Below are 17,555 nucleotides of genomic sequence, written 5' to 3'. Positions count from 1 at the left end.
ACAATCTGGCTTGTTCATTTTGGCAAGATTACGGGTGGATGAATTAGGAAAGCCAGAATCAAACCAAAAGGAGCCAAAATTCACCCAGAACAAATTGTGGACTTCCAAATAAAACCATAAATGTCCCAGAAGAGCCCCAAATCAGCTGTTCCCGCTCGCGCCCAATCTTCTGGCTTACCATAAAACATGCCTTAACTCAACATATCTATTATGGATAACCCTAATCATACCACAGTTAAACCAAAGGCTTTCTTAATGCCAACAGAAAGCCAAAATTCCAAATGTATACAGCCAAAATATTTGCTATCTGGGATGCTGTTTCTTCTTTTTATATTTGCATTACCTTGTATTATTTTGTATATAAAGGTAACCTACATAACTCACAGTCGCACTCACACATCCTCTTTAGCCTGGCTTTAAGGTGCCATTCACTGAGTTTTTATGTCCTGATCATTACCTGTTACTTTTATCTCTGGTGCTTCATCACTGCACAGGTCTGATCTACTTTTACTGCAACTGTTCTTAAATTCTGCTTTTTACCCTTTAGGTCTTAATTTTTCTTCTTATTTGTTTCGTTGTTGTAGTTTGATGCTTTTTACTTTTTTCTAATCTCTAGTTTTTCATGCAGCTGCTCTGTTGTTGTCTGTTTCTGCTCTGTGAAGCACTTTTTGTATGAAATGTGCTATATTAATAAATAAAGATGAGTTGGTAATAACTGAAACATCTTTATCTGCTCCTGGCTGGAACTGCGACTCTCTTTTTATTTTGAAAGGTATAAACGGAAGCCAGGTGTGTCATTGTGTGCCGTTGGTGCTGCACTTCAAACTGAGGGTGATGCTGTCAGTTCTGTGGCTAACGCTGCTGCTGCTGATGGTGCTGATGGTGCTGGACTGAGCTCCACCTGCTCACAGGATGAAGAGATGTGGCAGCTCGAGGACTGCGCGGGTTTCTCACCTGGACTGATTTCCCGCGGGATGCTCAGTCACCGTTTGACGGGACAGCAGAGGCCAAAGCGAAGCCAAAAGATTTTTGCTATCTGGGCAGTAACTGACCGCACATGGTGCAATTAAGAAACAGCAGCTGGTGTGTAAGGTCACAGGTTTGAACCCCTTTCTGTGTGAGGTTTGCATGTGAGTGTTAATGGTTGTTTGTCTCTTTGTGCCCTGTGATACACTGGTGACTTGTCCAGGATGTACCCCGCCTCTCGCTCCACGCCCTGATGAGGATACACGGTTACAGAAAATGGATGGATGGTCAATGATGAGGTCAGGAGTTCAGAAAGTGTTCAGGAGCCTCTGATTTCAGAAAGTGTTCAGGAGCCTCTGATGTCTGATGCTGTATTATTTACTGACGATTGGGAATTAGAGACACTCTCAAAGTTCATCAGAAGTGCCTGAGTCGGTCTCACATTCTGCCCAACTCATCCTGGTGGATCGACGTTAAACCCCAAGATAACACCACAAATACTACACGCCCAGGATTAGTCTTAGCACATGGAGTGCATGCTCGACCAGGGCGCCCCTAAATTATCAGTATTTATTGTCACAACTTTGTTAGAGACTTTAAAACCCTGAGAGAGATTTTCATGTGAGACAAATCTGTCCCAGGATTACATAACAAATGTGACAGGAAAGTATCCGTCTCCTTGCTTTTATTTTGAAGGCCAACTCACCTGTTTTCCGGCCCGAATGACGTGAGCCTGACGTAGCTGTTTAACTTACCTTAGCAACGCAGAGGCCGGCCGCTGGTTAGCTGGTTCGCGGTTTGATTGACAGGACGCGACAGCCAATCGTATTTGGGGATTTCTTGTCGCATCAGGGCGGATCAGCCAATCAGAGCGCTTCAGACCTGTGCGAAGGTGAGAGTTGAAATCCTGCTGCATTAAATGGACTGTGGGAAATGTGAGGACTGTAGTTTATTCTGATAACTCACATTATTATTATTATTATTTCATATTTAATGAATTATTCATTCATATCTGTTCATGCACAGTTTATAATTGTGCATCCTGATTGTCCATAGTTATAAATAGTTATTATAATTATTATCTCAGGTCAGATGGTGTTGTAATGCTGTATGAACTGTAAAGGAGCCCTCGAGGGACATTTGTGATTTGTGTAAATAAATTTGACTTGACAGTGAGTTGCAGTAGTGCCTCAGTGGGAATGTTTCCTCTCAACAGTTGCTGTCATTTGTTGCCCAACAGCAGACTCTGGTGGTCACCAAAGAAAATAAAACATCTAATCATGGTGAAACTGGACTGAGAATAGTGACAATAACAGCACCTTTAGAATAAATGATAGAAACACATCGTGACATGCAGAGCGAACGTTCATCGACCCTCCTGATCCCTCGCATTTCTCATGGATTGTTTTCTTTCCAGGAGGAGGAAGGGAGGAACACACTCAGGAAGGATCAGGAGTGTCTCTCTCCATGTACTGACCTCAAATAAAACCATTATACTCACATCGAAGTCACATTAATATCCCGTTTATTGAAGATAAAATTGCACAATCACAGAAGAACAGGACTATATACAGATCATTAGTGCTCAGATCGAAACAGTTTGCATGTTTTATAACTTAGATTTCATCCTCGAACACAAACTGAACACGTCGTTTGGACTACACACATTAAAGTACTTTAATTTATAATACAATGATACATCCACATTTCTCATTAAGCATGTAGTCTGTACACTCGATCTCACTTCGACGTGCTCTTTGCCATCTGTAGTCTGTACACTCGATCTCACTTCGACGTGCTCTTTGCCATCACAAACATTCTCAGAGGCAAAACATCCTCCACCCATTCTCCATCAGACTGCAACATCCTCTGCCACAAACTTGCTTCACCTGCCGTCGAATCCATCCACACCACCTCCGTCCCGTAACTCTTGCCTGCACGCAAAGACACAAAGAAATGTTTGAACAGTTTCTACCAACACACACACACACAGAGAATATTAGACTCCCTAAGAACCACCACCACGATGACAGACAACCTTAATTAGCTCCAGACAGATTAAGATTAATAAGATTACTGTTGTTGATTTGTGAATGGAACCAGTTCAAGAACCAGAGCGGAGGAAAGTGGTGCTGCTGATCCACATTTTCTCATTTGGAGCCACGACTGTTTCTGAACCATTCGTTCAACCTCCATGCACTAACTCGCCCTCACTTTTTAGCTCCTAACTAATCATGGATGTATGCACACACTAAATATTGCAGAAAATGCAAAAATTAGCTGAAATTTTGTGTTTAAATGAATTCATTTCAGAGATTCCTCTACAGCGAGGTTGCGTACAGTGTCCTAAACCATCTCCAGAGGACACAAATTGTGTCATTTTAATAATAATAATCAGGTTTGTTCATTATCCAAACTCAAATCACATATGGTGCCCACAACTTTCGACCTCAGAGGGTCATTTGTCCTCCTCGTGCTCCCCACAGAGTTTTGTTCTGTCCCTGCTGTTTCCTCTCTACACCGACGATCGAATGAGTCAGCACAAGGACATTCTTAAATTCACAGTCAGTCTGCTTCACAGAGATGAATCATCACACAGGCCTTGTACAATGCGGCGTGTTGTGTCTAAAACCAAAGTCGTGGTTACTGACTTCCCTTTTCTCGCAGATTATAATTGGACAGATCCAAATCCGGATCACACTTTAACAAAATGAGGTCAAAGTCGTGTATCAAAAGCATCCAGCCTGCAGGTGTGACCCTGCTGAAGTGGAGCAGAGTCTCACCTGTCCCCAGCCCGAGCCTCAGACCACCGATGTAGTGATTGTTCAGTCGGTCGTGATCCCACACCGTGATCTCCGCGCAGGCCTCTTTCAGGTCCTCTGGCCGGAAGCCGTCGTACACCATGGTGTGGTTGAACATCGGGTTGGCTGTCCTCTTCACCACCCGGGTCTTCTGGCGGCTTTTGCGGCTCGTGTCGGGAAGCACGGTGCTGCACAAACATTCTTTAATTATTCATTGAATTCTGAATAGTGAGTCACCTGACAGTTTGGAGGACATCCTACCATTTCACAAACGGGTCGATGATGACTCCTCTGACTGGAGGAAGATTCTTGCAGTCTTTCACCCAAATCTGCACCTCGCCAGTCTCCATCCTCGACGTTCTCTTACCTGTGGATGCAGTCAGACCACAATGCATAGAGAGAAAACCAAAACTCTAGCAACAAATTGATCAGAACTTGAGGCGTGGTCAGCTCACTGTGGGACGTCTGCGGCAGGAATCTCAGGGCGACTTTCATCTGTCCTCTGCTGTCCATCAGATGTGAAGGAGACGGCGCTGAAGTTTGTGCTGAGACCTGAAGATTGAGCCGAGGTGAGTACACGTCTTACTTTTATAACATGCAGAGCCAGCCTTGGATTCCACATTCATTGAGTTTCCCGGTACCTTGCAGCATTTCTCTTCTGTCTTTAGAAGCTTTCCTATGGATCGTTTTCTTTCCAGAAGTCTCAAAGAACCTATCTATATCTAGTCTTAATGAATAATAGAAGAACGTGCAATAAACAAGCTGAATGTTCTGGAAAAGTTAAGATTTATCGCTGCTTCTGAGATAAATATTCATGATTAGGACGACAGCTACTATCTGCTAACAAATACTCCCTCACTGTCCATCAGATACGACGGAGACGATGTTGAAGTTCGAGCCTTACCCTGGCTTTTAGTGTATATTCATTTATCTGTGTGTTACTGAAGTCCCACTCTGACAGATCCAGGTCCACCTCGCCGAGGAAACTGTTCCGCCCAAAAGTGTCATTGTGCCACACTGAGATGTTCAAATCCTGAGTTTTCAACACCTCCATTAAGACTTTAAACTGTGGAAGGAAAAGAAGGCAACAGAGACGTCTGTAAAATATTGAATACATGTAATGAGAAACCTATATAAGACTTAAAATCGAAGTCTTACCCTGAGGATTTCATTAAAGTTCGGGTTTAAAGTTTTCTTTTTCACTGTGGTCTTTCTCTTTCCCAACTTTGTTTTGTCTGGAAGGAGGTAACACTTCACATATCTGTAAAAAGACAGATTTACATTCCTGTTATAAACTCAATAAACTGAACGATATGACTTCTGTTCTACCTTTAACACTTCGATCACGACTCTTACGGGTCAGAGTGGTTCTTCTTGGTCTCAGCCACGGCCAGATCTCTGCAGTGCACCACAAAGATGTGCAACTCTCCGAGCTTCTGGATGTAGTTCACTGCAAACTGGATGCTTCCCTGGACTTCAACGTCACCAAAGTAAATGTTGCTGATGCTGCCGCTGATCTGCTCGATCATAAATAACAAAGAAGAGAGAGAAAACACACACCACCCCGTCTGGTTTTAACTGACTTGCTTTTCATGTATTTAAACCTGTGCAAATAAAAGAAGACATACAGACGACATGGAGGCCATTCCCGAAGAAAGACTGATGTTAGACATGGAGCTGCCGGTGTTTCTTCTGCAGCCCAAGCTGTTCTCAAAAGTGCTGTCACTGTCGGTCTGATGGAAACACAAAAGCAAAATCATTTATTGATTGTGTGAGAAGTAAAGTTGACAGCTATATCAGTAACTGTCGTGCTGGTATTTGATATCCTATGCACAAGAGTAAGTTAAGAGCGATTTACCTCGTCGTGCTGAAGAGCAGGCACCGACGCGCTCGCTTTCATCTGCTTCGAGTTGGACAAAGTACCGAGTGATGGAGGAAGTGAAGAAACTGAAAGAAAGACATGACGCTGAATCTCTAACAGAGTCTTTCTTATTTCAAAAGAGTTGAAAAGATGAAATATATTTACCGTCATCCATACTTTGATTCATTTGGTCGCTTGAGTTTTTTTGGGTCCTCTCTACATCTTGAGAAGAAATAAGAGTAACATTGACCAATATATCGTTTGACAAAGCTTTATGACCATCAGATGTGTTTGTAATATCTGAAGAAGAGTTGTGTTACTTGTTTCTGAGATGAGGTTTTCCACACTTTTGGATGAAGACATGCTCCTTAAAGATAATCGTTTCAGAGCTGACGCGATGGGATTAGAAGTTTCATCGTGACCTGCCACGAATGAAACAAAATCAGCTGTGGAAAAGAGACGCCAACTCACCAGAGATTTACTAAGCATTCGTCTTAAACTATAATACTTGTGTTTCCATGAATAGAAGTAATAGAAATAGAAGTTTATTAATGTTTAGTAAATAGGTTTGCAGTGTTATCATGAATTAACAGGAATATTGTTGTTAGTAACGCCGGTCCTTATCGTAGAGAAATGCTTCCTCTAACAAACCACGTATCTATTGCATCAACTCTTTAATCAAGTTGTTTACTAAAAACTAAAATAGATTCCAAAAAAAGTTAAAGGCCAGCTAAACATTTGTTCTACAGTTTTGTACAGATTCACCTGAAGAGGAAATACAAAGAAAAAAACAGATTGTACAAACAGGAATTTGTCTGGGAAAATACTAACTCGCAGTCAGATCAGACATTAACATTAACCTGATGTGATTTGTCTAAAAGAAAACATCACTATGGATTCTTTATCTTAAAGAAATATTAATGGAGAGAGAAGCTCACTGCCTGAACTTGCCCGAGGCAGAGACCAGGTCATTTTGTCGTGGCTGGAGTTTCCATCTTTCCGAGAACTGATTCCGGGAGGATTCCCCTCGGCGGGATTGTCACTGTGGTTCCCCACATGGTCTCTGAGGGCGTTTTGTGGTCTGTGTGCTACAGCACTCTCTGCAGGAGCAGCTTTGTCTTGGTGGAAAGGAGGAACATGGGCTTTCTCCTGTGGCCCGAGGTAGTGCTGATAATCCTGAGGGATGAAAGATCTAGCAAGGGGCGTGCTAGTTCCCAACTTGTTCCCTGAAGCTTTTATGGATTGAGGTGAAGTCAAGCTTGAAGTATTCACATCACCAAAATAAGCCCCTCTGTCCTCTACATGGACAGGGAGTGGTTTAACGTCCGTCAGCGCTTCCTGCCTGCCTGTCTTCCTCGGTTTTGGCACTGGTGTCACCTTCCCTTGATGGTCTTCAGCGGCCTTAGTTTGGGGGTTTATGTTTATTGGAAAGGTTTTCAAGGGAGAGCCTTCCAGTCTGGATTTTGTAGGACTGGAGGATTCTCTAGGTAGGACTCTTGGGTGGCAGGTCTTAGATGGACTCCTCCTGACCACATCTTCCTGGTCTTTTAATCTTGGAGTTGGAGTTGGAGATTTACTAGGACTGAGGGGCTTTTCTTGAGCCTCTGCATCAGCCGCATGTGACCTTTCCGGACTGATAAAACCCTTGTCTGTCACTTTTAATGATTTCAAGACAACACTAGACCTGGTTTGTACCTCACCCTCAGACTTCTCTCTACTTTCTAAGGATGTCCTCAGATCAGACTGAGGTGAAACAACTTTGTCACTGAGTACTGGAATCCTTGAGGCTTCCTTGGCTCTTGCAGCAATTACCTTGGGTTCCTTTTTCCAGAAATGCTTGAGCTCATCGATCTTGGCTGGCTTGTCCTCTTCAAGACTTGAAGTGGACTGTCTGGGAAGGGGAACTGGAATACCCCTCTCTTGTTTTGGAGTGTTGAAGGCTACAGAGGAAGGCACAGGAGTGATGAAGTCTTCCTTGGGTTCATAAATCTGTGACTCTGTTATTGAACCCGTTAAAGAGTCATCCGTCTCTTCGTCGATGACGACTGGATTTGCTCTATATGTGCCGTCTTCTTTAGATGAATCTACAAAGAGGCGACTATTTTCTTGGGATGTGCCATCGGTATCCTTAACTGACATGTCAGATTGTGGTGAGACATTGTTGTTGTTACTCTCCACGTTAGAGTTAGTCTGAGGGAAATCTAAATCTGGTGTTATCTTGAAGATGTCTTTGTGCCTTGTCTCTTCGCTGGTAAATATTTTGGGACCACGGTTTTCCCTCTTCCAGAAACCTTTCAAACTGTGTAGTCTCCCTGTAACAACTCTGTCTTCTGTTGTTGCCTCTAGTTGAGTGTCTGCTTCTGCTTCTGCTTCTACCGAGGTCCCAGTTTCTTTAAGCGGAGTGTTCTGCAATGCTGTGAGTTGAAGAGTTCGAACCTCCATCGTCTCAGAGGGTTTAGCTTCTTGTTCGACGCTTGCCGGTTTGTCCTTGGTTGTATCTGCAGCAACTTGGGAGCGATTCTGGGTGTTGCCCGGTTCTTCCTGCGTAGATATCTTCACATCTTCTTTTTGAGCAGGTTTGTGTTTCTCTCTCCTAAAAAGTCCAAGCAGTCTTTGTCTAGCCTTCGGTGAGACAGTATGAGACGAACCTTTTGAGCTGCTTGACGGCTTGGTATCTGAGGCGGCCTCATCAGAGATGTCAGTGCTTTGTTCAGGCAGTGTTTGGTGATGAATGATGTGTCCGGTTGGCCAGTTAACGGCCCGAGAGCGACAGTCGTCTTCGGGCTCTGTCTCCAGGAGAACAGGCTTACCTGACTCCTGAACGGGAGATATTCGTCCATACACTGCTGGGCTTTGGAACTCCGATTGACAGTGTTCAGAGACATCTGCAAAGACAGTAACCACCAACTGGATCACTCATGTGCATTATGTCTGCTCTGCACAGTATAATTAAAGTCACAATTTTTGTGTATCACTGTTAAATGAAGTAGGACAATTCATTTACTATGCACAAGACTTCAAAATTGGCACTATGCACAATTCATCTATTACAAGGTGCGTTATAACCAGGAGCTCAAATTTTGAGCCAAATCAAATTAGCAGATTATCAAGGCTTTACTTTAGCCCCACTGAGATAATTTGGGATTAGCAATGCCACACTTCATTTCACAGGAATGTATTAAACCAATGAAGAAGCCCAACACATGCATAAGACATTAAAGGAAATGTTGACGTGAATGAATCTTGAATTCAGAATCTCGTGACAGACTTCCCATAATTCCCAAGCGAGGTTGTTCTTACCAGAAGCAGTCCATGCAAGAACATGCACAAGACGGAGGAGTGTAATTAAACTGCTTGTCCATGGATGTATACATATGAAGGTCATTGTTAGTTTGATTAATTGATTGGTTGTTAGTTGACTCATTGGCTTTTAGTAAAACTCTTACCACCAGGGACCTGGTGTTGGCCAGCTTCTTGCTCTTGGAGGATTTGTTCACCTTCCTGAGAATCCACTTTACTCTGACGGACTAAAGGCCTACCTGTTCGAACAGTGGTACTGACAGTATGCTCAAGGTCCCTATTATTCTCCACCTCAAAGGGAGCGATGGAGTCTACATCCAGCACACTGTACTCTCCAAGCTCCTTCCCATCGTGCCAATCCACGCTGCTCTGACCGACCACGGAGCTGAACCTCACCTGCTTCCAGGTCTCAGTAGGAGAGTTCAGACTAACTGGACTCTGAGGGTCCAGGTGAGAGAACGGGGAGTCTAATGGGCTATAAGTGAACAAGTGCTTGAGGATGCCACGTGGACTAACAGGAAAGTTAGTCTCCCTATCTTCTGGCCCATCTACCTCCTGAGAATTGTTGCTGACTGAGCTGTTTATGGGAACATATGCATTCTGGGTGAACGGATTATATCCGGGGTCCTGTTTAAGGGCACTAGCAAAAAAAATGGAGCTGCCAGATGATGGGAAAGGCTCTGAAAGAAACAAAAACAAATGAAAGCAACAACACATCAGCTGTGTGTTTTTCTCATGACGGTAACTCTGGAGGTGAGTTTCAAGTCTTTCAAGTCGGAGTTCTGTCTTTTGTGGACAGTCTAGTTTAGTTTAGAACAAGTTGAGTTTCTTTGAGTTTCTTTTGCTCTTCTACTTAAAGTCGAGCAGGGAATACAGTCGCCTACCGTGGTAGTTTTCTTGCCGGGTTTGGCAGAGTCAGATCAGTTATTGTAAATCGTAAACCATGTGCTTAAACCCATTCTGTTGCCTGCTAATGACAGATTTGGTTAGCATAAGTAAAGCTAATTGTTATGCTGTGCAGCAGTGATTGAGAAGCAAAATCTGGCCCCAATTTTTTAGAATAATTAACGTAATTATTGTGATTATGTTTCATGATTTTTACACTGCAAGGGTTGGTTAGGTACAACACCCACGGTGGTTAGCATGCATGCATAACATGCTTTCTGTATTGTACAGGTATTGAGTAATCAATCCGTTTGTGCCTCGTCTCGACTGTCACTATTTGTGTCGGCTGTTCCTTCTAATCGTCTAATGTCTCATACAAAAACATTGTTTTCAGAGTTGCTGTAACATATTTCCAACAGGCACAAGTCATGCAGTACAGATTAAGGCTTTGGAATGTATTTCTGTTTAATCCTCTGGCTAGTCTGGCAGCCTCGTGTATTTGGACTTCTATCCACTTTGACAACCCCTGGGAAAAGTCTGTGGTCACAGCTCACTGGCTCATTTCACAGTGACTGGAGAGAGAAAAATGCACTTAGAAACACTGCCAGAAATGCAAAGACCTCAGCTGTGGAACTCTGTGGAACGCCACCTTTTCCAGTCCCACTGTGTTACAAACTCTGCAACAAAAACAACTAGTATCAGATGATAAAGCTGTCAGACATGACAAGCCGGGACATGCTTTCCAAAGCCATGCAACCGCTGTTCATGCTCAACATGCATGAAGCATTAAGGAACCCAGCACCTGCACGGCAAACCGATAGAACGAGACTTACTTTGGTTTGTTATGTAATCGCTTTCACGATTTTCCCATCAAACAGTCCACTCAATTAAAAACATAACACACAATATATCATCAGATCACGAGGTATAAAGTAACAATTTAATATTTAAAGTAGCACAAACTGTGTTCATGAGAAGACTCACCCTCAGGCGGTGTCTTGGTTTGATCCAATGCTCCGTCCAATAACTCTTTTTCCTCAAACGTGTCACTTGCAATGATCTCAGTGTTGAATGGATTCTTTCTTTGCTGGAACAAAATAACATTAACACATAGAACACCTGCAACACTCAACTTTTTAAATAAGTTTCTCCAGACAGGTTCCTACCCGTGTGGGCGACTGTACATCCGGTTTATCCATATCTCGCAGTGTTTCATAAAAGTTCTGGTTTTGATACCTGTGAGAAAAACAAGATTACAATGTGTTGACAATTCCTAAAGACAGGGATGTGCAACTTCAAACTTTGTCTTGTGCATCAGGCTCTTTTCTATACAACAGACCTGCTTTGATCAATGGTCAGTGAAATCATAATCTCATTACCTAAACAATGCCTGTTCTGTGCAAGCTGCAACATGTTTCGGGACAAATTCCACTTACATATTTTTGTTTTTTAATATCAGACTGGAAAGTCCTCATCACTGAAGACAGGGTAGAATGTTACTTACTTTTTGTCAAGGAGTGGAAAACATAAACATGTGAGACTTGGCCTTATAAGACGATTACTGAGAACGATGGAGCCGGTTACTAAGTATCCACTTACTGTGTGTACAGCTCTGCTTACTAGCAAATTACACCCAAATAATCTACTCTACTCATGAAGCATGTGACGGCGTCCAAAACAGACAAATCTTTGTTTATGTAATAGGAAGTTACTGTTTTCTGAGTGTGTACAGGCAAGAAATATGTACTTTGTTTTCTTTAACTATACAGCTGCAGCTGGTAAAGATGGGTTTGTTATTTTACTACATGTGCTGCTGGTAGCTTGTGAATCTTCATCCAGGGATCAATAAAGTTTTACCTGCAATAATATATCACAATGTATCTATTGATTATATTTTGGATTATTAATCTTGATCTGCAAAGTAACTAAAGTTATCAAATACATATAATGCTGACTGAAAAGTTCCTTAAACTTGTACTTAAGTACTGCATTAAACAGCTTTGGTTCTCTTTACTCACGTTTCATTGCTGCGAGGCTCCTGAAGGAGTCCACAGAGAACAGGTGGGACGAACACTTCTTCATTTTCACTGCTGACAAAACTGGGCCTCTCGGGCAGAATCTGGGAGCGCTCCACTGCAGAACACGACACACACAGAGCTCAGAGCTATACTGTTAAGAAAGCTAAGCATTCATTACACTAACCCAACAGCTACCGTAGAAGTGAATGTAAAAACAACTCGGATGTAATTACATGTTGTAAGATGTGCTGCACGGTTCAACATGAGGGAGAGAAAGCAAACATGAAACATGGAGGGAAAGGTTTGCACCGCTCAGTTAAGATTCATGACAACAAAACGAAACAGTTCAGACGTGTGAAGAGACGAACCGTCCTGTCGAGGTCTGACGAGTCCACATTTTAAATTCTGTTTGGAAATCAGGGACACAGTGTCCTCCAGGCGAAAGAGTAGAGAGACCATCCGGCTTGTTATCAGCATCCGTGATGGTATGTGGGTGCATTAGAGCATGTGGGCATGGGAAAGCATGCAGTGCTAAACAATACAGGGCAGGTTTGGGAGTAGACGACATCTTACTCAGGCTTATTTCATCAAGATGATGCCAAACCACGTTCTGCATGTATTCCAACAGTCCAGACTGTCACCTATCAATTCTGAAATGTAAAATACTTCCTCGCATTTTATGTCATCTCCACCCTGAGCAAAATAAACTTCAGAGGCACGCAAACACTTGAAGAGAAGCACCTCAAACAGCTTTTTGCATGGTTAAAATCAGTGCTTACTTTTGTTACTATAATAATCTATGATGCACCAATACAAATATGGCATGAATATATATTTTCACAAAGTGCATGCAGACCCCTGCAGAGCCTGCGTTCATTCATGTGCAATGACTGTGACCCCACTCTGACCTTTTCGTCTACACTTCCCTTTGTTGATCTTGACTGAGGATTATCACAGCCTCATGAAACATAATGACTTAAAAAAAAGGTCAAGATAAATAATGGGTTGTTTTGGAGACACATGACACAAGAACAAAAGCTAGATGTAACTGGGACGTTCCCAGACTGACCCCTGCAGTGTTATCATACTCTACTAGGATACTCCAGAGTCCAAGTACTCTTTATAGTATTATTCACAGAGACGCAACGACCATGAGCAGCGACAGTGGCAACTTCCGTCAACCTTCATCCCTCTAATCATCTCCTCCACACTGAGCTTTCAAACAGCTCTTTACAAACCTCTGGGTGACGTCACAGAGACAACGTCCATGTTTTATACAGTCTGTGCTGATGACCTCAGTTTATACTTAGTGTGTTGAGCACAAAGAGTTTGTGAGTTTGGTCTCAATAAAACAGACTCACATATAGTCAGAGGTTTGTGTGTTTGTCTCATGGACGCCCTGATGATGTCGGAGCCGTGGATGCGATCCTCATGGCGAAGCTGCTTGGTCTCGTAGAACCATTCTCCGGTCATGTACCTCAGCCGGTCCCTGTCACTGACCGTCCTCTGGAGGTTCCTGAGTGCAGAGACATTAGGTGGGACATGTATGAACATTTGTTAATTGCAGTACATGTAAATGAAGAGTCTTGGAGATAAGTTGGTGCTGGTGACACTCACTGGATCCGCTGCTCTTCGGCCTTTTTCAGCTGAGCGTCTCTTATCAGCACGGACCGGATGGTCTCCTGCTCCTCCTCTGACAGGAAACTCAGATCGATCATGGCGGCTGTCTTCAGCTTTCCACTGCTCACTGACTCACGCCTTGTTCTGAGTTAACTTAGTGTTTTATCCATCCTAATGTTTCCACTCCTCTGCTGCTGGTTTTGGATGTTTTCCTTCAGCTGGGCTTGTTTTACATGTTTACCTGAAAGAAAACAGAAAAACTTAAGGGGGGAATTCCCAGACAGTAGTTTATAGAGACTTATTTCCTTGTTGGAGGAACTGTGATTGACTCATTTCCTCGTCTCTGACAGACTTCCTCGAGATAAGCAGAAGATTTAACAAACAACATTTATCTGGTTTGCAAAAGTAAAACTTGAAAGTCACGCAGCAGTTCAGGAAACATCATCTCATGCAACCTGACACATTAAAACCTGTCCGAGGCGTCATCAGCAGAATCATGTGCAGGCACATCCTGCGTCTAGATGAAACGAGCAGCTTGACTTCATCAACACACACTATCTACCGGGAGATCAGAGTGTGTGATGAAGATGACACACCTCTATCTGACAGAGGACAAGTAATTATAGTGAAACCAGGACGTACGTATGAGGATCTTTATCTCGTTAGAGCTGCTGCTCTTCCTTTAAGAAGACAAAGACCTTTCTGAGGAATGCCTGCGTGTTCTGACAATGTGCATATTCACTCACATCAGAGAGCACTGTGGGAACTTTTATTTGATTACAGGTTCATACTCAGCTACTATGGAAAGAAGTGAAATGAATGAACACTGAGCTGCACGACTTTTCCTGCACGACGAGTACTTTTAATTTTTTCTTTGCAAAGAAGAATGTTGCACGTCCGGCTCTTCTAACAGGATAAGTCTACCTGAAGGACAGAGGACTTGTTTTCTTGTTATGTTAGCTGAGATTTAACTTACTTCCTCATTGCTGTCAGATTAAACAAGCTACATTAGTCCTAGTCTGAGTTTTGCAAATACAAATCATTGCTTGTTGTCATCTGCAAATCCAAACATTAAGAATTAAAAAGCAAAGAGCAGCAGTGATTTAAAAAACACAACTAAGCCAGTTCATCTTGAAAATGCATTCACATAATGCAAAGAATTAAAAATAATGACACACAGGCAGACGTCTGGTTAATGTTTATCCACTGCAGACTATTAGAAGTTGTGTCAGGTTAAAGATCTACACTGACTGACTTTATAATATGTTGTAACATTACCAGCCGACAGTCACAGGAACTTTGCATCAGTGCTCATTGGATCAGAACAATGGTTTCTCCCTTCGCTCTGACTTTCACTGAACATTCCTCCCAAACTACACCGACGCCGCCTCGGCTCTCAGTCTGAACACGAGGACAGACAAACAGAGGAAAGTGTGTGTCATGCAGAGAACAGACAGTGATTTCTAAGAGTGAAGTCAGAAAGCAGCCAGCTCACCTCTCACCTCCTCGCTGTGGCTCCTCGCTGAGTTAAAGCTGAAATGCAGCAGGATCCTGAAGCTGCTGCAGGTGGGAGGAGCAGCTGGGAGGTCCGCCTCACCTCCAACCTGCCTTAGTGTAACAGCAGAGCCTGTAACAGAACATTACAGGGCCTCAGTCTCAGGTCCTCCTGCAGCAGGAGCAGCTGGAGGTAAATACACGTGGATGAAACTTTGAAGAGGAATATTTGCATCAAGAATTCAATTTCAAAGTTATTGAAGCACAGAGAAAAACACATTTTCATAATTAAATTGTTGTACTTGAGACCGGTCTGTAGACCCTGTAATGTTCTGTTCTGGCTCAAGACTGAGACTGGTCTCAGACCAGTTTTTGAAGGTCTTGTCTCCGTCTCGGACAAAGAAGACTCAAGACCACAACTGCAGGAACATCACCAGAGTTTTCTCTCTAGGTTGTCCCGTCACAGTTTCATAGTGTATAATTTAATTAAGTGGGTATAATTTAATTAATAACACGGGAACAGGAACTATATTTCATGGTACACCTTGCATTTAATAAGTGATTGTTAATATGCGCAGTGTGATATGATGTATCACATTGTTGGTCAGTCATTAAAGTATTCATGTCAGCCTGTAACTAATATAACTTACAGCTGAGAGTAACCAGCTTTACAATAGTTAAAAGAACAATATGTAACTTTGCTCATAACAGTGACATCTAGTGGTTAAAAACAGATCTGGTCCGATCTGGAATTTCAAAAGAAGAAACACTGTTTCTTTAATCTCTGCTGACGTAGCATGGTCGTGTCATGATTTAATACAGTCAATATCTGACATATTGTTCCTTTAATTCAAAAATACTTTTTGACACTTTGACTTTTATTTAATGCTGGTTTAACTAATGTTGCTGCAGCGCTGAGGAGAAGAAAAGAAATGATGGTGAAAGAGAGCAAACATGAGCAGTTAGGGTTAACCCAAACCCGGCTGAAGAGAGGTCAGGTCGAGGTGAAACCACAAGCCAACGGCTGCAAAGTTCTTCCAGGAAATCAACCTCAGTGTTTTTACAAAGCAGGTCAACAAACAGCTCTGTAAATGTCAGCTCAGCCCTTTAGGTTGGAGTCATTACTGCTAATACACCATCAGTTTCTAACATTGATGACAGGCCACCAAAATCAATTAGATCAATTAAATCAATAAAATCAATCCATTAACAAATAGACTGCAGCTGCACCCGTAGACCACAAGATGGCAGAAGAGCTCCATTCCTCTGTGGGGATCTCTAACCTGTTCGAGTTTCTCTCACTGAATTTAACAAAACCAATAGAATATAATGATGATGAGGAGGAATATGTAAGAACATCACGACAAGAATACCAAGTATTTCAGCTGAAAGGTCAGAGGTGGTTCGTTACAAAGAGTAATAACAGTAGCAGACATCTATCGACTTCCTGTCAGATGTTATCAGAAAACTTCAACTTGATGAAAAGAAAGTTCAATTCATCTCATCCTGACAGCTGAATCATCATGGTTATCACAGAAAAGAGGTTTCACAGATCGCAACAAAACACAATTCAGTTAAAGATCAACAGTGTAATGGATCCATTTAGTCACCACCTGAACCAGACATCAGACAAAGATCTTATGAAGCTTTACAACCTGGAAGAAGCTGGAAGACCGGAAACAGACTCTACTCTGACCTCCTCTAAACGTTTGAATGTACAATCAGTTCAATGTTTCAGAACTTATTGCAGAACATGCTGTTCTCTAACGAGGTGATGTACGCAAGGGACCAGACCTCAAACCGACACTGGATGTCCGCGATCTTCAGGCCCAGCGGACAGCAGTGCATCAGACACGAGGCCTCAAACAGGATGTACTCAGAGTGAAGCTTTTTGAGTTAAGTCGACTTGTGAACAGCACGAGCTGCTAGTCGAGCTGTAATCGATGGTCAAGGATACATGACGAGTTACTGAGACATTAACATGTTATGTTGTGGTATAGCCAGCATTGTTGTTTGAATAAACAGTTTGAAATGAAGAAATTTCCATCGCATGCTTAAATTAAATGTCCTACTTTCATGATTTAATAGCACTGTAGCATTTTACATAAACTAAACTACGAAAGTCAAATATCCCAAACTTTTCGTGAGTAGTGTATGTTCAAGATATTTTGCATAAATGTTTTTGTACTTAATGTTGTATTAACGTAAAATAATTTCTTTATATCATCCTGTAACTGACAACTGTTTCCTGTGTGCCAATTAGTTCAGCGTTGACCGACACACCCGCACAGACTTAATCACATCTTCCTTCGACAGCTGCCACTATCTCCACATTCGTTTAACTGCCGTTTAATGAGAGCCAGAATGGTTAAACCGATGTGATGATCGTCTTCATTCTGCCTTCAGACACAGGCAGTGTTCGTTTTTGTAATTCATACCAATGCAAACCTTTTACCAGCTATGGGCCGAACCAGATCAGGACGCTGGTGTACTGCTCGGCAGAAGGAGAATATTTCTGTTAACAAGCTTGTTGTTGCAATAGCTTTCGGCTGATCTCAGAGATCTAACATCAGTCCGAGGCGGGTTTGAACCAATGACTGACGATGCTCT

The 17,555-nt window shown here is 42.5% G+C and overlaps 1 protein-coding gene across 10 annotated transcripts; it reads right to left on the bottom strand.

Moving 5' to 3' along the window:
• Window positions 1–2,474: 2,474 nt before the first annotated feature.
• sytl2a (synaptotagmin-like 2a) lies at window positions 2,475–15,018 on the bottom strand. 10 transcript variants are annotated; one of them, XM_027273904.1, is made up of 20 exons: window positions 14,947–15,018; window positions 13,449–13,692; window positions 13,193–13,347; window positions 11,832–11,946; window positions 10,980–11,049; window positions 10,798–10,900; window positions 9,075–9,608; window positions 6,567–8,513; window positions 5,949–6,050; window positions 5,794–5,850; window positions 5,626–5,714; window positions 5,396–5,500; window positions 5,124–5,284; window positions 4,926–5,028; window positions 4,672–4,833; window positions 4,223–4,319; window positions 4,029–4,134; window positions 3,750–3,955; window positions 2,776–2,900; window positions 2,475–2,730 (listed from the first exon to the last, which is right to left on the bottom strand). In XM_027273904.1, the coding sequence occupies exons 2-20, from the start codon at window positions 13,547–13,549 to the stop codon at window positions 2,707–2,709; spliced, it is 4,362 nt and encodes a 1,453-aa protein (XP_027129705.1). In that variant the 5' UTR covers window positions 13,550–13,692; window positions 14,947–15,018; the 3' UTR covers window positions 2,475–2,706. The 10 variants fall into 10 exon arrangements, with proteins under 10 accessions (XP_027129705.1, XP_010752089.3, XP_027129708.1 ...); XM_010753787.3 differs by lacking the exon at window positions 2,475–2,730 and having other exon boundaries at window positions 2,738–2,900; XM_027273907.1 differs by lacking the exon at window positions 2,475–2,730 and having other exon boundaries at window positions 2,738–2,900; window positions 8,439–8,513.
• Window positions 15,019–17,555: the final 2,537 nt, after the last annotated feature.

The sequence above is a fragment of the Larimichthys crocea genome, chromosome XXII (assembly GCF_000972845.2).
Source record: "Larimichthys crocea isolate SSNF chromosome XXII, L_crocea_2.0, whole genome shotgun sequence".
NCBI lineage: Eukaryota > Metazoa > Chordata > Actinopteri > Sciaenidae > Larimichthys > Larimichthys crocea.
This window is presented reverse-complemented; position numbering and strand designations above follow the sequence as displayed.